This window comes from Seriola lalandi, unplaced genomic scaffold (assembly GCF_002814215.2).
Source record: "Seriola lalandi dorsalis isolate HSWRI2012SDOR001 ecotype SW California unplaced genomic scaffold, Sedor1 jcf7180002054748, whole genome shotgun sequence".
Taxonomy (NCBI): domain Eukaryota; kingdom Metazoa; phylum Chordata; class Actinopteri; order Carangiformes; family Carangidae; genus Seriola; species Seriola lalandi.
In genome coordinates, this window is record NW_019525301.1 from 35,581 (window position 1) to 52,676 (window position 17,096).

Genomic DNA, 17,096 nt, shown 5'->3' on the forward strand with positions numbered 1-17,096 from the left:
ACTGGTTTCCGGGAGGAAAACAATAACCTTAAAAATTCACATTCAAAACGGAGTTTCTGAACATCTTCACCCAGGCCAGAGTTTACAAAAGGTCAATTTTCAGTTACCTAAAATGGGGTTTGCATGTGGCTGAAAGGCCAAATGCATAGGAAAAGCTATTTAAGAAAAACAAACAAAAAAAAAACGTGTGTACGTGTGGAGAATATGGAAAGGTCATATGAAAAATAGCCAAGTTCATGACTAGCATATACTTCTACAATATGTGGAAGCCAAAGAAACAACTATATCAGAGTGCAGGCTAACGTTAGCTCTGTCTTGCTCTTTTGGATCAACCTCAGCCAACGTTACCCAAACTGGTCATGTTTTCCAAATACATCAGTTAGTCTTCTTTCTAATCTTGAAATAGGCTTATCTTTGACTTTTCCTTCTCATATAATATTGGGACTATACACTGCAATACAAAAATAATGCTTAATTCTTTACATTCCCTATCAATTGGTGAAGGATCTGATTTTATAGCCTTAACTTTAGTCTTCTGGCACCAACGCACATTTAAACATTCTCGTTTTAATATGAGTAAAATGGAAACATTGAAGGAGCAACTTTTTTTTAAGTTTTGCTCTTGCTACATAATCAACATTAGCATTAGGTTGAGGGTTCAGCATCAAACTTCATTGTTTGTACTCACAAGAGCTGTCTCTTGTGAGTGGAAAGCAACCATTTTCTTTTGCTTCTAATTCTGTCACTATTTTTCTTCTACTGAAGTTTGCATGCTGACCAGCTAACCTCGGTCTGGCTGGCCTGTCACTTTCCAATACCAAGTCACTGTAGTGTCCAGTTGCCCTGAAGAAGTAGCGCTGCCCAGAGAGCGTATTATAACCTCTTGCATTGTAAACACAAAGATGGCTGAAGTTCTTGGCAAGACTGGTAAGTAAATAGCAACAGCAATAACATGTATAACATGTCTCAAAAAAGTCAGGATGTATCTCCACCAGCTCATAGAGCCAGTATTAGCTTAATTAGCTAGCGTGCTTGCTGACAATCTACAAATCAGAAGCCTGCTTTTTTATGCCTTTGTCTGAGATCAAGCTTAGACATCATCAGCTCATGACTTGAAAATAAGGAGAGACTGATCTTGAGTCAATGTAGCTCTCATTAGATTTTAGTACAAACTGCGAGGGCCTGGAGGAAAGTATTGTAGGGCAATGTGATAAGTCCCCTCATCAGCACAGAAGACCTGCAACACCCCCACTTTATAAGGTAAGGCAAAGCAAGGCGGGGGCCTGTTAATGGGTTGGCGTTAAACACCACATTTTAACCGATGCACAAGGAGTGAGAGAGGCACGCTCGTCTCCATAGGCAGTATCCAGCAGCATTTTGATGTCTCTAACAAGAACACAATAAATTGTTCCTCATTATTCAGTAATTAACTCCAATGCGCCGGGTCCCCATCCCCCTGCGCCACGCTCTAAATCACCACCCTCCTCCCCTCTTCTCCTCCTGCTACACAGCTCTTTAATTTCCTCTATGCTGTGGGGGGTGTGGGCAGGAGAGGGGGGGGGCACACACAGCTTGATGCACTCCATCATCCCCTTGCCACCCTCCTGTCACCCCTTTGCCCTGTCCTAGCCGCACCCTCCTCCTCCCTCCCTTCTTTCCATCCCCATGCCAGCTCCTTAACAGAGTGTGCTCTCCCTGCAGGATACCACCTGGTTAAAGCAGGGAGAGGTCACCTGAGCTGGGGCGACAGGCTTCAGTCACGTTCGACATAGTGAGACAGCTAGCGCCTTGTACTATCAAGGCATCAAATCTCGCCCCCGGCTCTGTTCGCTGTCTTTTCGCAGGGCTTTCCCCTTCCTCCTCTGCTCTTAATTGTTAAAATGAGGTCATTAATTGGAGGCTGAGTCAAATCACCTGTCATTTCAGCTGGGAATCATCCGCTGATTGAAAGGTATCATAAAAACCTGCCCAGGGCCTGGTTTTTGCAGTGCCTGCTGGGAGCTCCCTTTGTGCCTTGACGATCTCCGCCCATGGGCACACTACTCACTTTAGTTTCTGTGGCGGAGATTAGGCGGGTAGTCTTGGGTGACACACATCCACGCGCGTGGCCCAAATATAGATTCAAGAGAGTCAGTAGTGTCAGGCGCAATTCCTGGAGGATGTTGTGGGGAGTGTTCGTTCTCCACTGTACTATTAACGCCCCTGACCTAATTGAGGATGATGCTCACACACACCACTTCACTATATGAGAGTGAGGTCAGGTTCATTTGAGGGGGTAATTGTGAAATTGGCATGTAAACTAGGACAATAGAACAAATGACAAAAAATGAGGACAGATGACAAATTTCTTGACAGATTTTTTAATAAATTTAGAAATGTCCTGCTGCATTCAAAGATATAGTGTAGCGGTCCAGCATTAAAACTAAAGGAAATGAACTTATTAAATGATGTGTTTTATAACACTTACTTCTAATGCCATAGTTTGGTGGAGTTGAATGTTGTTTTCTTAGACGTCATACTATTTTGCTCTAACAATGCTCGGCATCATGGGTGTAACTGCAAAAGAGGTTTATGAGAAACACATGCATCAAATATTTGAAATGACGTCAACTTAAATGCACCCAAACATTTTTCACCTTGTGACAGCTACACTGCACAGCAAGGTACAGAAAGCGGTACTCTCAGGCACTTAAAAATGCTCCATTTACTTAAGAAAATCACATTGAATATGTGGGCAATATTAACACAGAAAGACCATTAGAAAAACAGGCTTAAATTATTCTGAAGGCACAAAGCTACATAAAGCTTCAGGACCCCCATTTTCCACATGGACTTAATCTTGAGGAACACTACATAAGATGCTGACAAACCCGCTGTTTGAAATAAAAACCCTCTAAACACATGGCATTAATATTTAATGGTGCTGCTTCCTCGGGAGGCCACTCTGGGCTGCAGTGCTGTGTCTGAAGGGAGACGGTATTAGTGCTGTGTGCTCTGGAGGAAGAGCAGCTTCACACTAATGAAGCGATCAGGGCCTGAACTCTGAAGAAACCTCATATCCGATTAGTGAGCAGAGATGCATGTAAACATGGGCGAAGCAGCAAGCGATTAGATCACTTTGTTAATGCAAGTCTTGTGTCACTAAACACAACAGCAGAGTGGCGTGCAGTGTTTAGAAGTATTCTACTAGCTAAAACGCATTTCACTTTTTAATCATTTCAATATTAGTGTTTCTTTTTGACCCTCGATGCAAGTGTTTTGAATTAAGATGTGAGCTAGAGGAGCAGTATGCAATTTAATAGGCTAACACTATCCTCTGAGCAACCATTAAGGTGCACGCATGTGTTGCGCAGCAGTGAAAACCACCTGACCTTGTCCACATCCGCTCGGCCGGGATGGGACAGCATTTGAACCCAGCCAGTAAAGGACAGGCCATTTGGATGTTATTAAAAAACATTAGTTTCTGAAGCCCATGCTACTCCCAGAGCCATCAGGTAATTTGAAAGAGATCCAGCGAGTTTAAGATGTGCAGATGTTTTCGCTTTAAAACTGGCATCTGTTTATACAGACGCACTTTATGTTCGAAAAACCACAAAGGACCTCCAATAGGTTTTATGGAGCAGTATCAGCTAGAGCACTCAGCTTTGTAATTGTGCTACGCCAGGTAATGAGAAAATTGGTCACAAGCAGCATTCCCTGTAGATGTAACCTGCAACATTTTTGCACAGCATGTGCAGTAGCCACATTTATTTTTTGTAGTCTGTGCACTGCAGTCTGAGCTCCTGTGCAGCTTTCAGGAGGTCAAACATGGTCACAGTTTACAGCATAATTCATATCAAAGGACTAATTCCATCTAAAAATACATTTGCAGATAAAACAGTTTTCATTTAAAGGGGGGACATATACATTTTATCATGTACAGTGGCAAGACAAAGTAAGTGAACCCATTGAAAATATCTGTATTATGTATAAATTTGTCTTGAAATGTAGTCAAATCTAAGTTACAGTTATGAACAAATACAATCTATTTTAACTGATAACACACAAACCATTGTATTGTTCTTGTCCATGAAAATATCATTCAAACATTCACATTGTTGGTTGGAAAAAGGATATGAACCTCTAATCTAATGACATCTACAAAAGCTAAATGGTTTGAGGATTGATCAAACCTGGAGTCTAATCAATGAAACAAGATTGAAGACACTTTGACTTAAAAAAAACAAAAACATTTTGAGTTTGCTATTCAGAAGAACCATCTGCTGAATCATGTGGACAGTGCCTCACAAAATGATCTCATAAGACTTAAGATCATGAACTGTTGATTTGCCTAAAGATGAAAGGGTTACAGAGTCATCTCAAAGAGTTAGATATTCATCAGCCTACAGTCAGACAAATGTCTATAAATAGAGATGATGCTGTGGCTACTCTCCCAAGAAGTGGACGTCCAGCGAAGATGACTCCAAAGGTGCAACGCAGAATGATCAGTGGGGTGAAAATGAAGCCCAGAGTGACAGTTAAGAGAAATCTGTGTGAGCTGAAGCAGCTCTGTGGGAAGAATGGTCCGAACTTCCTCCTGAACATTGTGCAGGTCTGATCAGCAGCTACTGGAAGAGCTGGTTTGAGGTTGTTGGAGCCAAAGGAGGTTTGAGCAGTTATTTAATCCAAGGGTTCACTTACTTCTTCCACCAGCACTGTTAATGTTTAATGAGTGTGTTCACTAAAGACATGAAAGATTATAATTGTTTGTGTGTTATTAGCTTAAGCACATTGTGTTTGTCCGTACTTGTGACTTAGACGAAGATCAGATCACATTTTTTGTACAACAGCTAACACAGAAAACCAGGTAAATCCAAAGGGTTCACACACTTTTCCCTCTGTAAATCTGTGAGTAATATCTAAACCCTCTGTATTAAAACATTTTTCATAGCAGTTCATTCCAAGTCAAGTTGGCACATTTTCAAAATATTCAGTCTGGTTTTCATAAAATAACAGAGCTGAAACAGCCTCTCAGCGTTCCTGATGATTTCCTGATGAACGCAGACTAATCTTTGTTTTTGCTGCATGACTAAAGTGCAACTTTCAACACAACTGATCAAAGTACTTTAATTAAAAGTTGGAGGATTTGGATTATTGTCTGCGTGGCTGCACCAGTTTTTAATATTACCTGTCAAACAACTTTCAGCCTGTTACTAAATACTGTGAATGCAAAATATGTCTTAAATATGACTAATCTCAAGGCTCAGGTCTCAGGCCAGTATAATAATATTGACCAATATGCTATGTCATACATACACATTTCAGGGCTACCACTTAGAAACTATAGAGAAATATTCTGCACCATTAATTAAAGTAACATTTATCCAAATGTAAATTCATGTAATGTAGAAATAGGGTGAGAAATACTGTATTGTCAAGGTTTCCAGGTTTTGTGTTCCCTAACACTGCTGTGTGTGTCCTTGTCCTCTGCCAGTGAATGTCAGCCCTGCTGTGAATAGCAGCTTTTTGATGTTCACAATATGTTGTTTTTATTTAGAGGATTCCTTTCAGTTTGTGGCCATTTTTGTCACTGTAGCTTTTATTTATTCATTTATTTATTTATTCTGTTGGGCATTCATCTGTCTTGTTTGGCACATGCTGTCATTATTTTTCAGGACAATTCATGATGCCATACTGAAAAATATGCCACTTTTTTGTGACTGATGCTTTTACAGAAAGAGTGCAGAGGAGTGTTTTGTTTCTTTTGAAGTGTGTTAGTCGTCAGAAAACACAAAAAAGTGGTGATTGTCGTGTGCACTTCTACCTGTTATTTTGCCATACATGGCTACCTGGCTAATTTGCATGAGTAGCTGATGTGTAGCTGTTATTTTTGTTATATATGCTATTCATTATTCATTCACTCATTGAGTCCTTACCACAGCGGCCTGGGTTTGACTGCAGCCCAGGCCTTTTGCTGCATGCCGTTCCCTAAATTTCCCATCAATCTCTACTGTCGCTAATGAAATAAAGCAGAAATGCAGAAAAAATAATCTTTAAAAAAAGAAAAAAATGATTCATGAACAAACCAAACTTCTTCTCTCCTATGCTCAAGTTTGTCTGTAACCATGTGATCCAAGTGAGCTTTGTATACATGTTAACTTAAGTTTTTAATGAACACAATACGGTAACATATGCCTCTACCAATGAATTTTAATGTTACCTTTGGTCCATTTTAAATCTCCAACTGTCTATAACAAGAATATTGCAAATATATTCAATACTTTGCTCTGAATTACAAAGCCATACATGCCATGAGTTCACATAGTCTCTGCTGTGAATGCAAAGAAACAAACAAACAAAAGGCCCAAAACAAAAACAGAGAAATAAAAAAAATGCAACATATTTATTGTGATGGATGACCTACAATATCTCAAGCAACTCTTCAGTTTCTGCAGACTGAACTTTAATAACACACGAGCATAAAACTACTGTAAAAATGTATTTAAATGTGGCCATTGCCTTTGTTAATTGTGCACTACTGTGTAAAGTTTGTTTAAGGAAGAAATTAATAATTAGGTAAAAGACACAATTTAGACTTTAGACATTAAACCACAGTGAAGCAGCACTAATACAGTCTGAGGATTAATTAATTAACCTGATACAGTTCAACACTACTCCATCTCTTTCAGTGGTGTGAGGTTTCCCATTGGTGGGACAGTGTGGTAATTCAAAGGGAACCATTTCTGGGCTATGCAGTAGGAGCTCATGAAATACAGTGCCAGTGAAGTACGCATTTACTTCCCATGCAGTTCAGATCCACACATGTGTCTCAGGACTGTACTGATACATAACAAGAGACGGCGGTGCTTCTGACAACTGCACAATAATAGTTTCCTTGTTTGCAGAGTGGGATTACTCTCATGGTCTTTATACATAATGGCAGAAAACAAATGTTTGGTAATTGAGAATGATCCAGTAACACAGTGTGTGTGTGTATGCCTCTACTCTCACATTGACCTCTGTGGGAAACAAATGATGCTTAAGAACAATGTTGTCTTGTATACTGTTCTCACACTGACATAGCAGCCGTGCTCCTGTGTCCATTTCCCATTATGTGACAAGGACATATTTCAGACTGAAGTGATCCAAACAGTGATCTACCACTTGAGAGAACTGTCTTTGAGAACAGAGGTCGAGGGGAGCGACAAGGACGAGTGTCCTACAAATGCCATATCCAACAGCTCCAGTGTTTCCAGTGGCACTTGAACTGAAATAGGCACGCTCAACAGGGGACAGGCTTCAAGATTTTTTTTTCTCCATACTTCAGAAAGACTATCATGTTGAAGCTGGAGTGCTTGTTGGTGTGTCAGTATGTGTATCACCAGAGCAGTGATGGAATTCGCAGGCTTCGAGGCCAGTGTATTGTTTGTGATGACACTGCTGCCTGGCTGCATAGTGGATTTGGTACAGAACAATTCAAATTCAGTGGTAAGGAATTCATCATTCAGTATCTACAGTAGATGGAGATAGTTACAGCAATGATGTGATTTTTGTAGCAACCAAGTAATATGTATTTACAATGACAGTTTGGGATGCAATCATCAATGAACTATCCTTCTTTGGTGCAGTAATATGAAATGTCTGTTCTCTGATTAGCTTAAAAGTAAATAAAATTACGGTTTACCCAAAATGTAATCACTTTTCCTGAGTCAGCCACAACATGTTAGGGCTTTATCACACCTAAAGTTTGTTTGTTCTGGTCCGTTTCAGTTGATGAGTTTGTAAACTTGTAGCATTTTCCCCCTAGTTTGGTTTGCTTTCCCCCAGAGAAAAATTCAAGTGAACGAAAATTCATCATTACAAAACGTGTGAGAACGTTCACTCCTCTTATTGGTCAGATTGTCTGGCTGGAGCAGAAACATAAACACAGAAAGAAAGTTACGGAAACCGTCCAGCTCAAACTTTAACTGGACTAAAGAGCGCAGGTGTGAAAATACCATTCCATATTCAAAGCTTTAAAGCAAGATGATGTAACAATACATAAATGTTGCATTTCTTTCTCTTACAAAATTAAAAACCTGAATTCATGAATGATATAACACCTTTGATCAATTAAATATACTCCAAGGTTTTGCTGCTGCAGCCTGGATCAGTATCTTATGGTGGCTAACGTTAGCAAACTGTAGATAGATATTGCTTCCAAACCAGGGCTGTCGAGCCATCAAATTAATTTGTACGCCCCCCTCCACGTAGCCTAGTGCTAAACCATATTGTAGAATTGATATTCCATTTGTCTGTGGTGCCTAATGCTGCATTCATCATTTAATTTAAAACATAATTACGGGCAACTGAGTGGGAAAAACGTTCACCTACAAGTCGGAGTTATTGGGAATTTCCTACATCAATGATATGATCCACGTGGCCACTAATCTACTGACACTAATACAATCCATTCAGATCATTTTATAGGAGCTACACACTGTTTGTTTGTATCGGGTGTCACTTAGTAACAAACTGTTGCAAACTTGTAACCCAACACACAGACACAAGGGTAGCTAATTTAGAAAAATGGCTGCGGTCAAAAAGTAAAAATAATCTCCTTTCCTAACCACTTTTCCTTGACCTCGATGGAAAACGTCATGAGCCCAAGGAAGATGTGAAGGAGAATTAAGACAACCGCGGTGCGGAGAGAATCCGACTGCACATTTAAACCAACTTTATTTATAACACATGGATGACAGATAATCCTTTCCTAACCACGAACACAAAGCAAGTGGTACTAAAATGCTGAAATAAGATAACATGAAAAGAATACACAAGTAGAGAAAGTTGAGCCATTAAAATAATAATTAAATAAAAATAAGGAAATGAGCAAGGGGCCAAAATAAATTATATTCAGACATAGGCATATAGAGTTTCCTGGCATGGGTGCGTTTGGCCTTTTTTATGCATTTGTTAAGAAGAGAAAATTCATTTTTTAGTGCATTCCACAATGGGAGGGGTTTAGTGAAATGACATTTATGTATAGGCTATAGGCTATAATTTTTGTTGTGATGCTGATGATATTGTTAACCAGAAATTCAATATGCTTCTTCTTCATGATGACCCCTAAATGGATAGATTTGAAAGAGAGGAAATCTATATTTATGGACTTGGAGTTCAGTCAATCATATAAGGATTCCCATAAGTTTTGGATTGTGTCACAAGCATAAAATAGATGCTCTGTTGTTTCTACATTTATGTGTGTCTGCCGTGGTGAAACTGGAATGGTGTGTCGCATTAAATGTTGCTGCTGCAAGGATTTATCTGCTTTCCTTTTGTAAAGGGAGGTCCTGTGTATCCAATGCTCAAGGAGATGAGATAGGAAGCATTGAAGCTCCTTTACTTGATTTCAGCGTCATGCTCTGTCCCACTCATTATCATCTAACCCGATTTAAAAACATAAACAATGCACCATGAGTCTGAATTCAACACTGATTTATCTGTGTCAATCATTCAATGTGTCAGTGTCAGGGCTGCTGCTACCCTATGACTCATAGGCAAACACTATAGGCTATGATGCTGGCAGGTCTTTCTGACAGAACAGAATGGAGAGCTGTCATGGCGAAGAGACAGTCAGTCTTTTAAACAAAGCTCCAGGAAGTTTACTCTTTCCGTCTTAAGGTACCAGGCAATGAAAATACTGCGCTCATGGTGTTCATGGTGTTGTAAGGTGCGTGCGGTTGGTGTGGGCGTTGAAATAATTGTACCACATCCTGATGAAAACACTTATGGTGTGTGCACAAGCCCATACATGTGTGGGTGAACATGCAGCAAAAATATGCGTCACACTTAACACTTAACTGTCTCGGTTTGGGAATTTTAAAATATGGTCACCCTACTCACGAGTGACAAGACAGCAGGTTACTGGTCATATTTCTGTCTGTCGCCACTATAAGGTAGATGCATTTTTAAATGACAGCAAACAGCTTAATCTTCATCTGGAATGTTTTAATCCGTTGTGTTGCATCCAAAAAAAAAACCTTCCACACATTGATCTCAGATGGTTCTATGATTGCTAAATTCCTCCATTTTATGTTAACAAAGAGAACAAGTACCTACTTTGCTTAAAGGAGCTATTTGGAAGTTTAGGTATCCAACATTAGAATTAACAGATGTTTATTTACCAGTCTACAAGAAATGTTCAGCATCAAACTTCACTTCGCCAAGAGCTGTCTCCAGAAGTGAAAAGCAACCCTTTTTTTTTGCATTTATTTCTACCTTCCGACCGTTATCCCCACCACCACCCGCTCCCGGCAAGAAACCACAGCAGCAAAGAAGACTTACATGAAGCACCTTTAAAGGGCCACAGTGCAATAGATCAGAGTGACTGTATTTACATGGTTTTGATGCGCTTATTGTAAATCGCTATGTGGACAAAAGCATCATCCAAATGAATGCAATATGTAATGTACTTACATTTTGTATTTATGTTAATTCATTTTTTAAATTACATGTGTAAAATTGAGGTCATGCTTATCTGCGTTGAAAAGGAATTTTCCAGTAAACAGCAGGAACATGCTAACCCACAGCTACCAACAGTTACATTCACATTTCTACTGCATACCTCAAATATTTCATGATGTTATTTTGACATGCCATGGCAAGAAACACAGGTGTGATTCGTACCTGCATTTTGTTTAATTTTGACAGTTCCCAGGACACATATAAACACAAGGTCACATGCATACACAAATGGATAATGTATATATTTATTTTCATTTTAATATCACAAACGTAACAGCTTCAATGTTATTTTCCTTGTATTTATTTGTGTTTTAACCCTTAGACAGTCGATCTTTGATTATCCATCCAGGTTGCTTGTGGTGATTGGTGATTAGTATGGGTTTAGTGGTAGCATAATTCAGAAACCTCCATAGCCAGCTCCAGGCAGTCACTTGCATCATGACATGAACTGAACAGACCAAAGTCCAAGTCAATGTGAGAGTCATCATCACTGCTGGGTGTAGACTCCGCTGTTGTGAGGACCTGTTTGTAGTTTGGGCAGCAGTGACGGGCAACTCTCTCACAGGAGTCCGGCAGCATGCCGATCATATCGTAGAAGCGGCAGAAGAGACAGTTCAGGACCATTCCTGCACAGTCAACTGAGGAACACACGCAGTCAGGTAAATTCTTTGGCTTCATAAAAGCCTTCAATCCCTTCACACGTTTACAGTGACCTCTTTGAAATAATGTGGGATGTTTAAACCATATCTTGGGACATAAATCATTTGTGTTGCTGTAAGAGCAGCTTGTCTTCACTTATATCTTATAACATTTTAAAAGCCTCCTTTCCTTCCTTTATACATGCATAATTTAGGAAATCATGCCTCGCTCCCTCACAGAGAGACAAGCAAGAAAGCTGTTTGTAGACATAATCAATTACTAGAAGTCTCCCTTGTATACCTTGCCAGGAGCATTTCCAACTTGCGAAGTGATTGCAGTGAAACAATGCAATGTGTCTTCCCAGCAGCCTTTGCCAAATGGTGGCCCCATGGGTGCAATGAAGTGTGAGATCATCAAAAGGAGACTGACCATGAACAGACAGTTACTCACCAAAGACATGATGTAGGAGAGACCTTATGACTTGTGTTGCAAAGAATCTAGAGCAAGTACAGTGTATACCTCTGCCAGTGGTGCACAATCCTCTAAATCTGTCATTCAAATCTGAGAAAGTTCTGAATCGCATTGCATCTAAAGCCTAATCTGCATCAAAATACATTTTGAAATAGACGATCATTCTATTTTATATATTTTAGAATATCCTTTATGGGCCCTATCTTTTAAGGCTTTGTATAATTATGCACATTTTTAACTGAGTCATACAGATGACCACTGACTTATGGTCATGTAAATTCATTAGGCTGCTTCTATATGGGCAAGCCGCCATCAAATTTCACTTGTACTCGTTCAGTTGTACTTGTGATCAGCATATATCCTCTGAATGTGATTGCAATGACACAATGCTTTTAGAAATTATATCAGCTGCCATCAAATCGGCCAAGTCTTCTAGAATTTGTAAAAAAAACTACTTTTTTCAGGGTCATTCATGCATATCTCGCAAATTTGATGAATATTAGATTAAATTTGTAAAATAAAAAAAAAAAGAGATGCACTAGGTTTATAAACAACGATGGCTTTACATTACAGGCCACATTCACATTTTTCCTTAAACATTCAGCACTTCACTACTATGTGTGCACACTCACTACTGGGGGTTCAGTATCTTCCCAAATGCGCTTCAACACATAAACTGGAGGAGCCACGAATCCAACCTGCAACCTTCCACTTATTGGACGACCCACTCTACTGCCTGAGACACAGCCGCCGTCCACATGTGCCCTCTCCTGCATGCTGTCCCTGCTCAGGTGTTTAACATGCCTAAAAATAGTATGTATCTACATACAATCCCAACTTGACTAGTGACAACTGGATCTAGCAACCTTGTGAACAACAGTGCAACTTCCTAAAGTCCTGTCGTTGCAGTGAGGTTTCCATAGTGCCTGTGCGTACAAGCATACTAAAACCAGTGCTCACTGGTAATATCTGGCTACCACTGTAGTGGTAGTTCAAGCACTTGAATCCTTCTAAAACCACAGTCATTTTTACATGGATTAACCAAACATGACACAATGTGTTTATTAGTGAACTTTAGCAGTGTAGGTAAATGTATTTTTGAACTTTGGAAAGAAGCCAGGCTAGCTGTTTCCCCCTGCTTTCAGTCTTTATGCTAAGCTATGCTAACCACATCCTGACTCTAGCTCCTTACATGATACTATAACATCAATCTTCTCATCCCTTAGAAAGAAAGTGAATAAGATTATTTCCTAAAATGTTGAACTATCTCTTTAATTAAAATTAGTTATTTTAAAATGACTTATTTAATATTTAATTTAATACAAGTGCATAAGAATATAAACAGTCTGCACTGTAATCAGTTATGCTGCTGCATCTAGAGTCTACTTTGGTGGCCATTTTTTGCATTAGTCTTTCTCTTTTTTGCTGTAGTTTCAGTTTCTAAATTATTCACACATTTTCATAATTGATTATATGAACTGTATTTAAGCATTCTCACAGCATGGTGAGGCATAAAGCTTGCAATTTGTCAAATTTCGTATTCTGTCTGTGGCATTATTATTCTGCATATTAATAATCGTTTATTTCATCAGTGGAAAAGCTGTGTTTGGATGAAAAAGTTAATTTCATAACAGTTATACTGAGGACTCAACAAAAGTTTTTTTCTTGCCTGAAATGATTTCAATGTGTGTTTATCTGGACGGGTTTGGCATCTGTGTGTAGTTAGAGGGCATCACATGGGGGGATTGAAGAAATGCTGGTGTCACTAACCTCCCTTGTTGCTCTGCTGAGAAGACGACACAGGGTCTATGCTGGATGATGCTGCAGAGGAAGATCTCCTCAGGTACATTTTCAAAGAGAACAGAGGGGGAGAGAAGCTGTCACACACTCTGGGCCGCTGAGCATCTGTTTCTCTACTGCTGTCCCCAGGCTCAGTTTCTACAGCTGCATTGAGTCTCCAGTTGCTGACTTGATCCTCATGTTGGATCCTTTCTGTCCAGGAGACAAAATTTTAAATAAACAAAGACACATCTGTTAGCGACAGGTACAGTTTATAATTTTTACAAGTACAATTTGATTGAGGACTTAAAGACCATAACCTCAGCATGTGCCAGTGTGGGCACACAAAGTCTTACAGACCGACACAAGCAACACTGGTCCAACTGGCCTGATTTGCAGATGTTTTAAAGCTGCTGATAAAATAGGAAACAACACAATATAATAATATAATAACACAATATGATACGAAACAATATTATACAATCTGATATTAAACAATATACTTTGATGACACATTAGAACATGGTATGACACAAATTGATAAGATATGATAGAATGACATGATACAATTTGAAACAGTACGATTTCATAGGGTACGTTACAACACATGCTATGACACAATACAATTTAACACAATACAATTCAATATGAAAGAATGCTATTTAAATTATATGATACAAAATTATACAATTCTAGATAAAATACAAAACGATTGTATTCTATATGATACAATATACTGTCACACAATACGGCACAATACTATGCAATATGACATGATGATAATCCTGTGTACAGTTTTGAAAATCATCCAATATTTTTAGCTATCTCCACGTTCAACACAAAGTTGAGCATTTACATATCAACATAGTCCAGAGTTTCTTTCCATCAGCACATAAACACATTTAAACAGCTTTCTTACCCTCACAGGACACAACAGCTTTCCAGTAAAACCAGACTTTTGAGATTATTTTAGGGTTAGTGACACAATAGAAAGGGTGACTGCGTATAGGCAGTGGGAATCAAACTGAGATCAATTAAAGCCTTAAATGATTAAATGAAATTGCCTAAACAGTTTTGGGATTGAAATTAGTGAATAATAACAAAAAAGTAGATTTAATTGCATGATGCACAGGCTTTTTTTCATAGGAATAACTCAACATTTTGGGAAATACGTTTATTCCCTTTCTGGCTGAGAGTCAGATAAGAAGATGTGATGCAACAGTCATATGTGTATGCTAAATATGGAGCTAGACCAAGTAGGTGGTTAGCCTAGGATAAATTGGCACTAAAGCTTGCCAATTAGCATCTTGTTCATTTAATTTGTTTAAAACGATACTGAAATTTGGGGTTATTTGATCAGGGCGAGCAACCTCATGGTTTTCTGTTCTTTACCTTTGGACAGAGCTGTTAGCTGTTTCCCTGTTTCCAGTCTTGATGTTACACTAAGCTAATGGACTCCTGGTCACAGCTATGGAAACTAGCTAGCCTGGCTCTGTCCAAATGTAAAGGAAAAATTCCACCTAGCAGCGTCAGGCCATCTGACCAATGATGATGACTCAGCAGCACACACAGACTTTTTCTGACTTCAAATTACTTTACAATCAGTGCAAAGTTGAAATAATGGTATTATTAATAGCTTAATAGTTGAGAGTATCCAAAGCTTAATAAGCGCTTGGAATACCAATGAAAGAGGAATGAGGAATCTTGCATGGAAATTATTGATTGACACAAAATTGACAACTGTCCATTATCACCAGACCTTAAAGAACAGCTTTACTTACAATCACAGCCACAACATAGAGAAACAGATTAGTGAAGCTTCACAGTGTGTAAATATCACAATCAAGATGTGTGATACACCAGGTCAGTGGTTTTACTGCTTTTGCCTCTGAAACAGCTGTTAAGTGACCAGATGGGCACCATGAAAATGTATAAAACCCACACTGCTCACAGTAAAAATGTACAGTCTGTACCTGAAATGTGCTGAGGAAATTTCCAGAACATCAGACCACAGAATGTGGAGTTAGGCTGTGGAGTTTCTTGAGTGCAGGAGTAGATTTGTTTGTTAACATCTGATTTAAATAGATATTAATGAATTATTGCGCTGGCTGCAGTCTGTTTACTTTTTCACCACCTATTTGAAATGAATTATTCACCGTTCCTTTCTCTGTTTTATTTAACATTTAATGCCTAATGATTTATTCACACTCTGGACACATTTTTGTAAGTCGAATAAACTGTATTTGTCTTACCTAAATTGTTGAAAGAGAGATACAAATGGACGTTGCTCAGGGCTGTATTGGCCATTTTTAAGATTTCATTAGCTGTTTTTAATACATATGAAGTGAAAAAGCTCAAAATATCACCTATTGTTATCACTTTTTGTCAGCTGGAAGTTTCTTTTTATCTCTCATTAGAAGTGTCTGTGTTTTTATCTGTCATTTCGCAGTGATTGAAGGAGAAGTGAAGGCAGGGATTGGTATTTGAAGTACAACAAGTCAAAATCAGTGCCGTCTGCATGTATGTTTGAGCTGAGAAGCAGCATGATGCTCCCGGGTTATCTAATGAATTAAGTAAGAAGCACAGCTAGTCCGTGCCCATGACCATTAGCTGATAGAGAAATAAGGCCTGCAGGCACACTATGCATTTTTCAGGTTTTGTTCCAGTGTTTCGCCGAGCCGTACTCACTCATTAGACACCACAGTTACTCAGAGCGGTGGATCTGAAGATAATTTCACTTCATGTTTTAAATCAAAATGCAAACTCGAATTTGCAGCACATCAGAACCATCGAAGAGAAAACATCGACACAATTTAAGGAATGTATGTAAGCAAGCGACTGACAAAATCCATTTGTTTCATTGCTGCAAAATATGATTTGTTGGAGAAATTGTTCTCGAACCGTGCAACTTTTTAAAGATTTCTCACATCAAATATCTAGCACAAGATTGTAGTCAGTAGACTCAAGCAACTGCTTCAGTACCAGGAACAGGAAGGAAGACACTGACGACTGTATATAACTCTGACAGATTTACAGGAAACACGAAGGCTCAATATTGATGCCTGTATTTTTTTCCATAGTCCTGAGTCACGTTAACTTACCTCCTCTCACACAGCTAGAGCTCTCCTCAGCAGTGTTTACTCTGCCTTTGTCTTTCACATCGGCTGTCAGAGTCATTTCATCTGCCATCTGGTCCATTGCATCACAAATAGAAAATGTACTTCGTATGACAAACCTGATTACCTCGAGTCAAAAACATGAGGCTGCACACAACTGAGGCCAGTGTCTAACACAGTGTTACCACAGCTCGGCGTCTTCATGCACTCGTCAGCTCCCAGGGTTAGGTTCTCCTCTGGTGCTGGCTATGGAGGCAGCTGTTTACTTCAAAGCAAAGCAGAGAGCATCCAGGACAAATTATCCTTTACATTGCAAAGGGTCCATTTGGCCTGCTGCCTACTGTACTGCAAGCCTCTCCAATGTTCCAATGACGTTGGCAAAAATACTGGAGATCCACTCCTATCAAAACATCACTGAGACAAAGTCAGCAACATTTTATTAGTTTGAGTTATTTCCCCCCTATGAAGTGATAATAAAGCCAAAGGCAAATGCAGGGCATCACATATTAAAACGAAATATCACTTTAAAATATAATACCCTTTGCAAATGCATTATTAAGCAACCAGGACACACTATTGAGATTCTGTAAGGTTATAGTAAAGCTC

General features: G+C 39.1%; 1 protein-coding gene across 1 annotated transcript; it reads right to left on the reverse strand.

The window, feature by feature from the left end:
- Positions 1-10,866: 10,866 nt before the first annotated feature.
- Positions 10,867-16,572, reverse strand: mdfic2 (MyoD family inhibitor domain containing 2). The gene is made up of 3 exons (XM_087178879.1): positions 16,476-16,572; positions 13,366-13,587; positions 10,867-11,123 (listed from the first exon to the last, which is right to left on the reverse strand). Exons 1-3 carry the CDS (start codon positions 16,570-16,572, stop codon positions 10,867-10,869), a joined length of 576 nt encoding a protein of 191 aa, XP_087035005.1.
- Between the last annotated feature and the right edge of the window lie 524 nt (positions 16,573-17,096).